The sequence below is a fragment of the Abramis brama genome (genome assembly GCF_963993115.1).
Source record: "Abramis brama genome assembly, chromosome: 3".
Lineage (NCBI taxonomy): Eukaryota > Metazoa > Chordata > Actinopteri > Cypriniformes > Leuciscidae > Abramis > Abramis brama.
This window is the reverse complement of record NC_139965.1, coordinates 22,181,058-22,196,791: the sequence shown is the minus strand read 5'-3', so window position 1 is coordinate 22,196,791 and position 15,734 is coordinate 22,181,058. Positions and strand designations below refer to the sequence as shown.

The following is a 15,734-nucleotide window of genomic DNA, read 5'->3' as shown; positions in this document are numbered from 1 at the left end:
TTTAAACTGTACAAACTGAATATTCTATCCCCCTATACTAACCCTACCCCTAAACCTACACATCACAGAAAACTTTCGAATGTTTAGCATGTCTTTAAAGCCTTTTTCATTACAAGGACACAGTAAATGTCCTCATAAACAACGTTTACGTTGTAACACCAGTGTAATACCCATGTTATTATACAAATTTGTGTCCTCATAAATCATATGCACACGCACACACACACACACGCACACGCGCACACACGCACACACACGCGCACGCGCACACGCACACACACACACCTCTAGGGTTATCCAATCTGTCACACCAAGTCACAGAGGAGAGCAAAAAGGGGGGAGAAAAGAAGCACAAAGAGATAGACTGAAACAAAGAATTTGTCACTGATGTCAAAAAGGCAAGTAGAGAGAGGGATAAGAGTTTTTTTTCTACGTCTAGATAACTGGAACTGACTACAAACAGACGTTAAGATGAGGAGAAAATGTTTGTTCTGTAATCTCACACAGATATGTAATTTCTCGATATTTAACCGCCCCTGCCACTCTCCACTCTCTCTATCGCTTCTTCCTGGTTTACAATTATTATTTCTGGGCTTTTTACAATAAACTAATCGCTCTGAAGTTTCTTTCTTACTTTCTCTAATTGAGGAGTGTCAGTGAGGTTACAAAGATAAAAAAGACAATCTCACTTCTGCTTTTGAACACACAGGCAAACAGACTTCCTCCACAAACTGTAAACATAGAGAGAGAGAGAGAGAGAGAGAGAGAGAGAGAGAGAGAGAGAGAGAGAGAGAGAGAGAGAGAGAGAGAGAGAGAGAGAGAGAGAGAGAGAGAGAGAGAGAGAGAGAGAGAGATGTTCCGTAGGAGGAGGGAATCCCCACTTGAGTCAATGACTATATGAGAAAGCTACTCCTGCTGGGAAAATACCTGTGTTGCTGTTGGGTTCTTGTGAATCATGAGTCTTGATAATAATCAAACTTTTGTTTTCTACTTGTTTGTGCTCCTAAAGGAAATAGAGGTACGTGTTCAGTTCATAATAAGAAGCGTCACAAAGTTTTACCAAACCAAACCATTACCCAACACTTTCCTATTAAGCATTTCTTAATATTCTCTCTCTCTCTCTCTCTCTCTCTCTCTCTCTCTCTCTCTCTCTCTCTCTCTCTCTCTCTCTCTCTCTCTCTCTCTCTCTCTCTCTCTCTCTCTCTCTCTCTCTCTATATATATATATATATAACTCGTTTATTACATTATATCAATATATACACCCACATAAAATAAGCTAAATAAACAAATAATTGAATATTTGTTATTGTTATGATTCCAACTTGTGTTCTCCTGTCTTGTGTGTTCCTGGACTTATGTTATTACCTGTCTTGCTCCATGTTTTGCAGTTCCTTGTTACGTTTAATGTTGATCAGTCTCCCCAGGTGTTTCTTATTAGCCACGCCCCCTTGTTATCTTGTTAAGCTTGTCTGCCTGTGTTATATAGCCCTTTGTTTTCTCTTGTTCTGTCAGTCGTTGAATGGACATTCCCTGGTTTAGTGTGTTTCCTCCTGTTCCGTGTTTTCATTTGTTTTCACCAGTTACTTTGTGTTCACACTTTAATAAATCTAACCTGCACGTGGATCCGCTTCCCAGCCTGCTTCTTTGCCTGTCTCAAATGTTACAGTTATATAAATAAATGAAATTAAATCAATTATAAAAGCAAACTATACAACATTTAATTCAGAATGCCCACTATTAAAAATGACTAAAGTATGTACACAAATCTAATCTAATAAACAAAAAAGACTGTGAGTTGAGTAGTTTGAATCAAACTGTGTGAGAGTGTGTGTGTGGTCCTGGTAAACCCTACGCTATGGGGACAAAATGTCACCACAAAGACAGCAATATATAAAATCCTTGAACTTGTGGGACATTTTTGGGTCCCCATGAGGAAAACCGCTTATAAATTATATAAGTGATGTTTTTTGCTGAAAGTTTTTTGTGAAAGGTAGGTTTAGGGGATATAATGTACAGTTTGTACAGTTTAAAAATCATGTCTATAAAATGTCCCCATAAAACATAAAAACCCAACCTGTGTGTGTGTGAGAGAGAGAAAGAGCTAGTCAGTTTGGGGGATAGAATGGTTTGAGTCCCTCTTTAGTTTGCAACCATGCATGCCAAGACACTAAAGAAACTGGCCCCCTTTTCTCTTTCTTCCTCAAATCTCCCTCTCCTCTAAAATTCATTATCTTTTATTGGTGTGATGAAAGAGGACTACTGGGCTCAAAGAGGGGAACTCTGTCTTCAAACAGACCGCCACGCAGGGAGACAGAATGCACAGCAGTACTTTGAAACTCTATAGTTTTCTCTTTAGCGTGGACACACACACACACACACACACACACACACACACACACACACACACACACACACACACACACACACACACACACACACACACACACACACACACACACACACACACACACAGTCCCAAAGTCTTTTCTCTTCACTGCGTAAACAAACTCACACAAACTCTCACTTCAGAGCAAACAAATAGTTTTCTCTCAGTTAGCACAAAACAAAACTTAAAGTGTGCCTCTTTTTCTTCTTTCTTTCCACCAAAATACAAAAACTGAAATCATCAGACATCAAACACTAACAAGACAAGTATAAAAACAGTAATTTCAGCCCTATCCTAATTAACAGAGATGGGCTGAGCATGTTCAGCCTCTTAGCATGAATGCTACTCGTATACAAAGACTCACATTCCTTCACTCTATGTTCAGCTGTCCATTCAATTAACCTTTGGAGCTTCCTAACTGCCCCCTTATACACACATCAGAATTGGAACACCCACTCCCCTCCCTTCCCATGGTACACACCACAGGGTGCCCACTCCACTCCACCTTTTAGAAACAGTCTATAAAGTGAGCATACCCAAAGCTCCACAAGCTAATGGAAAAACACAGGACTGTACATCCCCCATCTTATATCTTGGGATTTTTAATAATGTAATTCTAGAAGCCCTGACTAAAACAACTTTTGTCTCTAAATCATCTATTGAAAATTTTAGACACATTGCAGTCTGTGAAAATAACAACTACAGAAGTCATCTATTGCCTGCACTTAAAGGTAAAGTGTGTCAGTTCTGCACTGTTAGAGGCGCAAAAATAGTCTCCTTACACCCTTGCTCCTGTCTGCTCCTGTAATTTTGCCCTAAACTGACACAACAGCCAGAAAATGACATGGTGGATAACTCGTACAAAAAGAGTAATGTTTTGAAATCATCTAAGAGCTAAAAGGTTACAGTTTGGAAGGTCAACTCAAGAACAACTTAATTTCATTTGTTTCTGTACATTAACCTGGGATAGAAAGAGAAGATATTTTAACAGTGAAAAATGTACCTGCCCCACCTATACACTATACTGCAACTTGTATAAACTACCAGAGACTGTTCTTTATTCAATGTTTTTCCCCCAATTTTTAAAAACACCTTAAATTACACATTGGGAAAACACTAATCCTCAAGGTTACAAAACTCCTAAAGCTCATACTAAGAGTTGACTTTAATACAACCTGTCTGATATTATTTGCGAAATATGTTTTGAAATATATGACAGTCCACACATCATTTTAACAAGCAAGTGATGGTACTCACATCTCTGCAGTGAGGCACGATACCACCAGTCGGCATCCCCCTTTGCATGCGCTGTGGCAGAAGATGTCCATGTCCTGTGGCCGATGTGGCCGTTGTGGGTTGCATGCTAGCATTGCGGTATCCTCCCACAGCTAGAGGACCCAGTTTGCCCACAGAGGGATCGGGGTCAAAATGTCGTAATGGCTTGGTGTTATTGAAGGAGTAGGGTTCTGTACCCATACCGGCTGTGGAGGTCTTGTTTAGTTGCAGCTGTGAGGGTTTACCCTGCGCCTGCATGAGGAGCTTGAGGCTACTGGGTGGTGGCTGGTTGGATGTGATGGCCTTGAACAGCTGACTAGACATTGCAGGTGCTTGATTATTTTGTGAGTTGAAAAGATGTCCTTGTGTGGGAGGTTGTGTTCCTGGTTGACATTGCCCAGCTGGGCTCGGATGTTTATCTGGTCTGTAAGGAGGTGATGGTCGAGTGTTGTTTGATGTTGGGGCCACGCCAGGAAGATAACTTGCCTGAGAACCTTGGATTGCAGTGCCTGAAACTCCTGGTGGGGCATTTCCAGACAGAAGGCTGTTCTGCGGGCTAAAAGGGGGCTGAGCAATTGCTGGGCTGGCAAGCTTTTCTGGCCTGTAGGGTGGCGAAGGTCCGGTGGATGGGGCTGGAGCCATGCTAGAGATTAGAGAGCTCTGGGGGCTCTGAATATTACCTGCTGGGCTGAAGGGCTGCTGATGAGGTGATGAGTTAGGCAGTTTATCCCCTGGTCGGTAGGGTGGAGAGGGACCAGCCCAGGAAGTACTCTGTGGGCCCAATCCAGACAACCCTGACTGTGTAGGTGGGGGACCAGCACTGTTGTTAGAATGGTGCTTACTATTTGACGCCATCTGCTGAAGCTGTTGGGCCCGGGACATCTCATGCCAGTTGGACCCAGCACGGCTTGATAGGGCGGCAGAAAGCATGGGTGATCGTGCTTGATTTTGCCCTTGTGAGGAGGACGACGATAGGGGTGATGCTGAGAGTGGAGACGGAACTGGTTTGGAAGGGTGTGGTAGCGTATATGGTGCCCCAGCAGGACTTGGACCCACTTGAGGGGAACCAGCTTGAGAGAAACCAGGGGATTGAGTGAGGTGGGCCTCCAGGTGCGACTGTCTCTGTGGGGATCGTTTAGGGGTGCCGTTACCTTCCGGGTGGACAAAACCTCCAGCACTACTTGCCTGGTCATCACTTTCTTTTCCTAAGATCTTGTCAATGTCAAGCTCTGGTAAAGAGGGATCAGGATTCTTTGTTAGTTCATCTAAAATCTCCTGCAGTTCCTGTTCCACTGAAGGTGTGGCAGAACTCCCATTTGGGTTGAAGCCCCCTGAGCCTCCCCCAGTCCCCGGAGTTGATCCAGGACTAGTGTTCGGGGGTACAGAATACGGAGAGCCCAAATTGTTGTTGTTACTGTTCAGTCGGTTAGCTTCCAGAACACCCCCCTGGTTGCCCATCCCAGAGGGGAACGGGGGCTGAGGGTAGCTGGGTCCCATTGCCAGGGTGACATCCTCCAGACATAGTCGTTTGCCACCTCCCTGGGTCATAGACGTGTCAGAGACCCCGTTTAGCGATGCAGAACTCTCGACGGCCCCAGTCAATTTCCTCTTCAGGGATCCTGGCAGCTGTGGAGAAACAGAAAGACACAGGCTTGTTATCACTGCAAGTTGCTTCAAGGAGAACAGAATGATGAACGTCATAATAAAAAAACATCAACAAAGGATTGCCAATCAACCAGAATTGTGTAACATCGGCTGATGGTATGTGACAACATATACTAATAGTCTAAATCTGGACATTCGCTCATATTTCTCAAGTATATATTTAGGTTTTTTGGCAACAACTTAATGATGTTACTATGAGCTGACTGGTCTGTTACTGCCCACAAATGGTCTGTAGGGATCTCAGGGCTCTATCTTTCAAACATTACCAGTATGAATGCCTGTTTCCAAAATTGGCTTTTTTGGGTCTGAGCCTTCCAAGGGCCCAGCTGTTGTCCTATGGTGCCAGAAGTGGGATCATTCAGCAGACCGTTTCCATTAGTGCGTGGGTCAAAACCCTGAACGCCTTCTCTCTTACCCCATCCTCCCAATTCCAATGCCCTCTGGAGAGGCCTCTTAGCAGATTAAGACTAAAGAGCCACCAATCAAAAGCACCTCATTCACATTCAGAATGAAGATGTCTGCAAACTCGCAAATCACATAATATAAAAGAGACAGAATCAGAATTTTTTTTTTAGGAGTGTGGCCTCCAAGAAATTCCTATTATCAAAGCAAAGCATTGAATAAAACTAAAAATAGAATGCTGGTAAGCTCAAATAAAGAGTGTTCATTCTGGTCTTACAAAATAAACCAGAAAACGCAGGTAATAGCTGTTTCAGTTCATGAGAGCAACACATTTTTTGATTTTTTTTTAAAGAAAACCACTTTATTGTCTAAGAGACTAGTAGACTACCACAATAGAGGGACAAAAAGACTTAGAAAGAGAGAGAGAGTTGGGTTGGGTAGCTGGAATGAGTGTAGTGGATTTTAGTCCCAGTGCAGCTAGAAATCCTGTGTGTTCCATGCTACTTTTAACCTTATAGAAGATTGAGAAAGAGAGAGAGACGAATAAAGAGAGACCTCCTAAGAAACAGATTCTTGACGGGATGAATAATTTACTGTAACATTCCAGCTGCAGAAGAATGTGCAGTATTTTTTGTGCAGAACTTCTGCATTCTCTCTATTTTATGTGGATTTTGACACCATTATCCATTTTAAAGCTCTTTTTTAGACTTGTAAAAGCCATTGGAAAAACCATTACAGAATATTGTCTTGTACATATCATATATAGAAAAAACATTCTTGACAGCTCCCTACATTGTATCCGCTTAGATACGATGCAAGAATAAATAAACACTACACCTCACGCCCTTCCCAAGAAGCTGGCTTGTGGACACTGCTAGTCCACTTCCTACAAAAGCACCCTTTCCTCCTTTCTCTTCCTTCATCCCCCCATTCCCCACCCCCCTTTTATCTAGGAGGTTTTCCCACATAGATTCCTCTCCATCTAGAACAATGGAACTCTGGAGACACACCTTCCCCGGCATCGCCAAGCTGTCTGCGCAGTCCACCCTGCCATGCGTATGTGTGTCTGTGTTTGAAAAAGAGACAGTGTGAACACGTGACGTAAAGGAAGAGTGTCTGTGCATGTGTAACAGAATATGAATTAATGCAGCCTTCATTTTAGAGCCTGTATTCTCACTGACACACACGCACACACAATCCTCTCTCTAATGGATGCCAATTTCACCCTGAGTAAACACATCAATACAGACACATCGACTGTCTCTCTCCCTCTCTCTCTCTCTCTCTCTGCTGGAGGGACGCCTTTCATTCGGTAGCGATCGGATTTGTCCCATTATGACTGACACAACCATCTGTCAGCACAGAGAGCGCTGGCAAAAGAGAGAGAGAGGGAGCAGACCTATCATCCACACTGCTGTGCATATTCCTCATAATTATGGCTGGTAAGGCATACACATCTGATTGCATTGTTCTGATTCTCATTAAAGCTACACTGCATACACAACACACACAATGAATACACAATCACACATACATTCAAACAGGAAGCTAAACAAACAGAATGGTACAATGATGAGAGGGGATTAATAAATTAGTGCAGTCTGAGTGTGTGTAATGGTAGATGTCAATAATTGGGATGATGGATTTGTTGGGTATTGAGATTAAAATAAAAGTCATCAAATAGTACCCGAGACCAAAGTGTCAATTAGCACAATGCCCAGAACAAATACTACCGCTACCACCACCAAAACTAGGAGAATTTACATTTTAGGATTACACGACACAACGGACCACCACTACTACCACGTAACCAATAAACACCAACAAAAACACAAAAATGCACACTGGTATGTTTATTGGACATGATACCATGTCAAAAACATGATTGAGATCAGGTGATATGAATGACATTTGGTTCCGTTAGCAATTCTTGCATGTGCATTCTTCCGTCAATGCATACTGTACAAATTCTAACAGAGTTCCCTGATTTACTTATTCAGAAGCACGGCAACACCACAACAGAACCTACAGCACGACCAGTTTAGTTCAATTTAAAAGAATTGATTAATTTTGATTCACCAAAAAGAATCAGTTCAGTAGAGTAATTTGTTCTGTAGTGAATCAATGACATACAGCTCAACCAATTTAGTCTGATTCCCAAACAAATGGCTAATAAGCAGTTGGTTCTTTTTAGCAAATCCAACACATACAGCACAACCAAACAACATAACTCGTTGCTTAACTACCACAGTACAAGGAATTTTTGGAGAAATTAACTAGTCACAAATATTTCCCAGAACTGTAGTAACTGTCACACATCCGTCATTCAATAATATAGAATCACTATTTTGTTCTCCATTGTTTTGCTTTATTATCAGATTTTGATTTAATTGCGGATCCTTTCTAATATTCTCCCGGGGTTCTTGAGCACTTGCGCACACTTCAAAAACGGCTCTTTCATTCTCTTGACAAACTTAACGACAGAATGAAATTTCATACATACACAATATTTTGTATATATATGCTGCTTCTAATTAAAAAGTCTATGTGAAATTATTATTGGCACTACTACTTAATGATCTTCTTATACTCCAACTACTCAGTATACCCAGTTCTGCATGTCCTTCGATGCTGTACTATGATATCTGTCTCTTCACCGTTCATTCCTCTTGTGTCTAGACCTGGCTGTCATGTCCACACACACAGCTTTCCATGACGGCTGCTATCGATCAACCTCTGCAACTGCTGATTATTCAACCATGGTGTCCCTGTCTGTGCAGTCATCTGAAACGAATCAATGATTCAGAAGCTTTTGGCCTCTTCACAGATGCCAAGACAAAGTTATGGAATCTTTGACACGTTATTATTTTAAATGATTCACTCAGTAATTCATACAGAGACAAAATGATTGATTTATAAAAAGTTAGTTTAACCAACAGCTTCAGCCACGACCATTAATCAACTAACCAGATTTCACAGACCGAAATTCTAAATTGATGTTATGTTATTTTATAACATTCATCATTACTGAATATGCAGTGACTAATTAGAAAAAAATGTATTCGACTCAATGAACATTGCTGGCTCCAAAAATATCCACTTTTAGTTTGAGGGTGCAGAAGGTTATCTGAGCAATGATTAAGAGGAAGATTTTGAGAAAAGCTACTGCTACCCGTACGTTTCACTGCACAACAAAGGTAATTAAGGACAGTCCCTCTTGTTAGAGAACACAGAAACAGGATGAGTGTGTGTGTGAGAAAGAAAGATAGAGATACAGAGTAGGGAAAGGAGAGGGTTTGTGCCAAGAGAAACAAAATGGGAGGGGTCTGGAGACACTTTTTGCACATGAACAGAGTTTCATCTCATAGACCAACATAAACACGCCTAATGTGTGTGTGTGTATGTGTGTATGTGTGTGTGTGCCGGAAAACACAGTGAACCTCTCATACGCTCACCAAGACAAACACCCTTGAAGAGGTGCTGAGATAGGCAGAGGTACAGATCCCCGTGGGGAAATTAAACCCCAAAATGTCATTGTTTAGTCAACTTTATTTCTTCTGTGGAACACACAAGATGACTTTTTGATGAATATCCTGATAATTCATTTCAATATAAAAAAGTGAATGTGGACTGGGGCTGAAGGCTCAAAAATGATAAAAAAAAGCCCCATAAAAGTAGTCCATACGACTTCAAACAGACTGACGTTTAAAGTCGACATGAAATCAAAATTGACCCTATTTACTTTGTTAGCGCATATTAGTCTTGTGGTGAACAATTAAAAAATTGTTTGCCGTGGTAATCTTTAATCAAAATCTGAAAAGTTACTTCCAGTCTAGAATGGCGTTCCTTTTCTGATGATGTCAGTTTGACGGCTTGGGTTGAAAACGCTTAACCACTCCCCTCAAACCGTTAGTCTGCTATGAGCGAGAAATGGAGAGGAGGAGCGCTAAAGTGAAACCCTGCCCTCTGTTCAATATTCTGTTTCACTTGGAAATATGTCACAACACTGGAGAGAAGTCATTTGCAACTTCCGGTTCAGACAGACTTTAAGTTGTTTTTCACTGAAAATCTTGTTATCTGCACTTGTTTGTTATCTTTGCACTTCATTGAGATTTCATGAGAGAAGCAGTGATATCAGATTTGTGACCAAATTGTTATTCTGAGTCAGATATTTTCAATGAATCATTTGATGCAGTTCACATCACAGTCATGATCTGAAAGAGGCATTTATGAACCAAACTGATCTGGTTCTTGAGTTGGACTCACTGACTCAATGATCCGGCCATAGTGGTTAACAGCTTAATGGAGAGGACGATTATCTGTGAATATTCTAAAAAAACGAATTAAATCTCAATATGTTCCTCACCAAACTCCTATCACATGACTTGAAACATAGATATGGATCACTTAAAGCAAACGTTGATGTTCTTTTTTTTGTGTCATTTTGTAGCTTAAAAGCCCCAGTTCTCATTCATTTCTATTATTTACACTACTATTCAAAAATTTGCGGTTGGTAAAATTTTTAAAAAATATATTTTTAAAAGACGTTTACTATGCTCACAAAGGTTCCATTTATTTGATCAAAAACACAGTAAAAACAGTAATATTGTGAAATATTATTACAATGTAAAATATAGTAAATATATTTCAAAATGTTTTATTTAATAAATACATTTATTAAATAATACATTTTAAAACTAAAATAAATGTGAATTTTCAACATCATTACTCCAGTCTTCAGTGTCGCATGATTCTTCAGAAATCATTACAATATGTTGATTTTTAAAAAAAACTTTTTAACAAAAACAGCATTTATTTAAAATAGAAATTTTTATGTTTTTAATATGTCCTTGAATGAAAGTTGCTGCTGGCGACTAACAACCAACTCTTGCTTGTACTCATACTCTTGTGTACCGTATGTTCATTTAGATTTGTTTGTCATCTTCGCTTTTTTCCGCGATTCTTTTGCTTTGCTTCAGCTATGATAAAGAGACACCCACTCTTGCATTGAGTGTTTGGTTATTTTGAGGGCGGAGCAATGAAAGGGTGTGTTTGTTTGGGCTGACTTCAAATATCAACAGTGTTTCTCAAAAATCGCTTATTGCACCTTTATATCACAACACTTCAAATGAGAGGATTTCAATTTGGAACTTTGACATTTCATGCTAGCACTGTTTTGCACTTAAAGGAAAAGTCACGAATACTCAGGGAGCAAAAGCAGACTTTTTGCATGCAATTTAACAAGCGTTTTAAAGGGAAGAGAGGTGAAACAGGGTGAAAGAAAACCCCTCCTTTCTGAATAAGCCATCTCAAAGAAATCAGTGTGCTTGTGTGACAGGGAGGGGAAAGGAAAACAAGCGACTTCCCAGCGCAAGTAAACGAGTTTGTGCATATATTTACACACATGCGAACAAGAGAGCAAACTTACACGTGCATACCTACGCACAGACCCGCATGCACACAGAGGTAGTAGCCCTGCTGAGATTAAAAGAGCAAGCTTTCTTCATTTATCTCTTTTCCCTCTGCACTCTTTTTCTCTTTCTCCCTCCCTCCTTCCCTGTGGCATGTAATGGTATGCCAATCATCATTACTGTTTCCATTGTTGTGCCCTTAATTACCGCTGCCTCTGCGATGCCACTGTCATCTAGATATGCTAATAAACAAAGAATAGCCCGCCAGCCATGCGCCACTGCGCTAGTGTGAGCGTGCGCCGTGTGTATGCGTGTGTTTGTGTCTTCTGCTCAGCTCTGGTGATGGTTTCTGCCTCCAACTTTGTCTTTTGCAGCACAAACATAAACACTCATCTTGTCCACACACAAACAAGATGACCTTGCAAATAAGCATTTGTTCAGATGTGACATGTCTAGTTAGATAAATGTTAACTTAGAACTAACTATTTTTGTTACTATATTAATGATGGTTTGCCAAATAAAGAGTTAAACGTTACATTCGTTTACATTTATGCATTCAGCAGATGCTATTGTCCAAAGCGACAATCAAGATGTACATTTGATCAAAACTGAACTTGTAATGTTAGCATTGCTAGCGCCACTGCCTGAGTTAAAGTAGTCTACATAAACTTGAAATGCTAATATCTTCCAATCAATAAAACTAGTCAGCTACAATAGACGTAATGAAAAGTAGAGTTTCTCTATTATATTTTGACACATGAAGCTGGAAATATAATACAGCTTGATTAGTAATTCATCTCAACAAGGAGAAATAAATCCAACTCTCCACAAATAAACGGAGATTTCACATAAAAAGGATCACACTGATTTCGTGGAAGCTTTTTAAAAATGGGGCAAAATTAGTAAAATGTCATTTTGTTCTACACTGTAAATAATAAATAAATCTCAGCAAACATAATATGAAAATCATAATGGAACCGAGAAAATTTTATTTGCAGGATTCTTTGATGAATAGAACGTTTAAAAAAATAATAAAATAAATTGTAATGTTACAAAAGTTTTTACTGACACTTTTGATCAATTTAATGCATCCTTGCTGTATAATAGTAGGCTATTTCATTTCTTCCAAAAAAATAAATAAATCTTACTGACCCAAAACTATTGACCTGTAGTGTAACTGCCAAATTTGCATTTAAAAAATGTATGTATATAAACTCTGTATTGCCAAAGTACGTTTCTAAAGGGATAAGGATGCACCGATATGAACATTTTGGCCGATACCAATAACCGATAACTCTTTATATTTGAAACCCGATAACCGATATATTGGCCGATCAATCTAAATCCAAATTTTTATATAATTTGTAAGAGCCTGATTACAAAAACAAAAGTCTCACCATTAAAATCCATGTCCCAAGCGCACAATTATAATGTTCAAAACATAATTTTATGTAGCCTATATGACAGACTTGCGCTGCACATGTTGCACTTAACGGTATTTTCTTTTTGAAGGGAATCATATTTCAAGCAATTCAAAAACATAATGGAGAACAGTGTAGATCTGAAGTGTCTCAGCTGAAGGATACAATCCATTATTTATTGGCTTTAATATATCTGCCAAATTTTCTTATCGGGCCGATAACGATAACATAAAAAATGATCAAATATCGGTCAATACCAATATGGTGGGCGATATATCATGCATCAATATAAAGGGAAATACCTAACAATCACTTATTAATACTATCATTTTAGCAGACATTTTCTTACCCAAAGTGACTAACAGCACATTTATTGCAGGGATTCTTCCCTCCAGAGCAGCCCAGGGTTAAGTGCCCTCGCTCAAGGGCACACTGGTGATGGGGGATGCCAGTAATTCTGCAGTTCATGAACCACTAACCGACAGATTACTAACCCTGATCTTCAATCTCTAAGCTACCACCACCCCCATAACACACAGAAACCTGCAATGCTGTTCAAATCTTAATTAGAAAGCGATAATTGTGTGGATAATTGAATAAGGAGATAAACTGATTACAATTTCTGTGCAGTCATTTATCTTGAATCTAATCTAAACACTATAGTGTGACTGATTTAGCAACTGTCTTACCATATGATTGAATATTACACCATATTAGGAAAACTGTCTCAAGCATTTCATGTTTTTGTAGCCTATTTGCAATCAGCTTGTATTTATTCCTACTACCATATGACAACTATGTATATTACATCTCTAAATCGTACCTATGTATGACAGTGTAGAATCTATATGTATAAATATAACAGCCTGTTTTATATAAACAGGTTTGTACATACATCGTCTACAAGTGTAGTATGTACGTCAGTAGCTGAAATGTATGTTAACACAGTCATTGATAATGTGTGTGTGTGTGTCCAGATGTGTAACGACAGGTGAGGTAGGTTTCAGACAGGATAAAGGGGATTAGGAGAGCAGGGAGTGAGCCCTTCCCCAACACCCCAGAGAGCGAGAAAGAGAGGAAATCCCCATTAAAACAAAGAAAGACAAACTCAATTATTTTTTGTTCTGTCTACCATGTAGATCACACTCAAAAAATGTCCAACAAGTGAACTAATCGGCATAAATAAAGACATGTTCATCCCTCTTACACTTGTATATCACCTTAAAATAATACAATCCCACATCCTTGATATTGATTAGTCAAGACACTAGTCAGCCTACAGGTCTTATTGACCATATGACCAAATCACACTCTGCTCATTGGGTTCATTTCTCGTTCACTCCCACCATTCAGAATAAAAAGTCGATGTCTATATATTACAGGCTTGAAATGAGCATGCAGCAGTAGGGCGACACATACAAGCTCATGTGTGAGAAGTCGTCCTTGAATTCTCATCAGGAGGGAGAGAGAGAGAGAGAGAGAGAGAGTGAGATTTAGATAACTGGGGCACTTTTACTCTGAGTCACCGCTTGTTTTTCTTTCCTTTCTCGATAATCACTCTCAAACCACTCTCGTACGTGTCAATGTTTGTTTGTGCGCCTTTAGGATGTTTTTCCGGTTATGATTTCAGTAAATGACGAGCAACAAGTGACAGAGAGATCAGACTGAGGGAATACCCTAAACGCTCTTTCCGCTCACTTTCTCTACACTGTCGTAATGAGAATCTTTGTCCTGCTTTCCAGTAAAAATATCGAAACAATCATAAAACAAGATTTATTCACCTGATAAGCGACACTACTGCAAAAAAGCTAACACTGCATAAAGATGTAAAAAAATGCAACAACAAAAAAAGTGTTTTTCAGTAAAATCATCTTTTGAGAAGATACAAAAAGGTAAATTCACCTGATAAGCAACACCTTGTAATATATTAATAATAAAGAATATCAGTGGCGTTTTCCAGCAAAAAATATTAGAATTTCTCTGGCATGCTTTTTAGGAAAATCATCTTTTTAGAAGATAAAGTTAAATTTAGGCTACCTGATAAGCAACACAGCATAAAATATTAAGGCTCGTTTATTTTTATTTTTATAAATTAAGCGTAAGAAAGTGAAAAACAATAGGAAAAAAAATCTGCCACCTCAAGCAATGCAATCTCTAAAGTCTTAATATCTTGCACAGTTTTGTTTATTAGGTGAATTTATCTTGTTTAATGTGTAAAAAAAGATGTTTTCACTGAAAAACAAGACAAAAATACTCATTAAAATGAAAATTTTGCAGTTTAAACACATTGACACCAAACCAAGCCGTTCCATCTGTTATTTTTCTCTAATAAAAGCATGACTGTTTACTTATTTACTAATTTACTTATTGATACAGAATAACAATCCTAATCACAGAGCTAGAGCGATAAACACACACACACACACACACACACACACACAAACAGTCTCTGAGTGCCGGAAGGTCTGAGCGCTCATTGCTGTGTTCAATGAATGTCAATGAACTTGCGAGGAACGAGCGAGTGAGAGGAGAGAGACAGATGCACAGCCTTTTCATAGTGAAAGATAAACGTAGGACAAAGACAAAAGGAAACGAGAGAGAAAAGAAATGCAAGACAACCCGTCTTTGTTTGGATATGCGTGCATGTAGGCACATCTGTGTTCACGCAGATAGGAAGTGTTCATTCAGTGTGTGTGTGTGGTTGTTTTTTTTGTGTTGCTGCATTTGTTAGTCATCTTGACCAAACGCACAGCGATCCCCGTTGTCTTCCTCAGCCCGTTTTAACGTCCATCCGAGCACTTTTATTAATAAAACAGGAGAGAGATAGAGTGTGCGTGAGAAAGTGTGTGTGTGTGGCTATATATAAGAGCAGCTGCAGGGTAGGGCTAATTTAGCAGCTCTGCTAGTCTCACTGGACACTCCAGCTGCGTCAAAGCAACGACACACACACACACACACACACACACACACACACACTTATGCATTTGGCAGACGCTTTTATCCAAAGCGACTTACATTGCATTTCAAGGTACACATTTACAGTCTTATCAGTTCTGTTATGTATTCAGTTATTATGTGTGCCACACACACACGTGGATAAAAGCGTCTGCCAAATACATAAAAGTAGGTGTGAATTCAAACAGATTATTCAAACTATTCATTTAAAGATCCA

The 15,734-nt window shown here is 39.5% G+C and overlaps 1 protein-coding gene across 2 annotated transcripts in view; it reads right to left on the bottom strand.

The window, feature by feature from the left end:
* The window catches only part of LOC311080035 (uncharacterized protein), a 66,186-nt gene that overhangs the window by 23,139 nt on the left and 27,313 nt on the right, over window positions 1-15,734 (bottom strand). The window contains exons 2-3 of one of the 2 annotated variants that reach the window (XM_084109798.1): window positions 6,741-6,796; window positions 3,646-5,289 (exon numbers count right to left, since the gene is read on the bottom strand). In XM_084109798.1, coding sequence (XP_083965924.1) covers window positions 3,646-5,289; window positions 6,741-6,752 — 1,656 coding nt within the window. In that variant the 5' untranslated portion in view covers window positions 6,753-6,796. The remainder of the gene's footprint in view (window positions 1-3,645; window positions 5,290-6,740; window positions 6,797-15,734) is intronic. The other variant, XM_084109797.1, reaches the window with a different exon arrangement.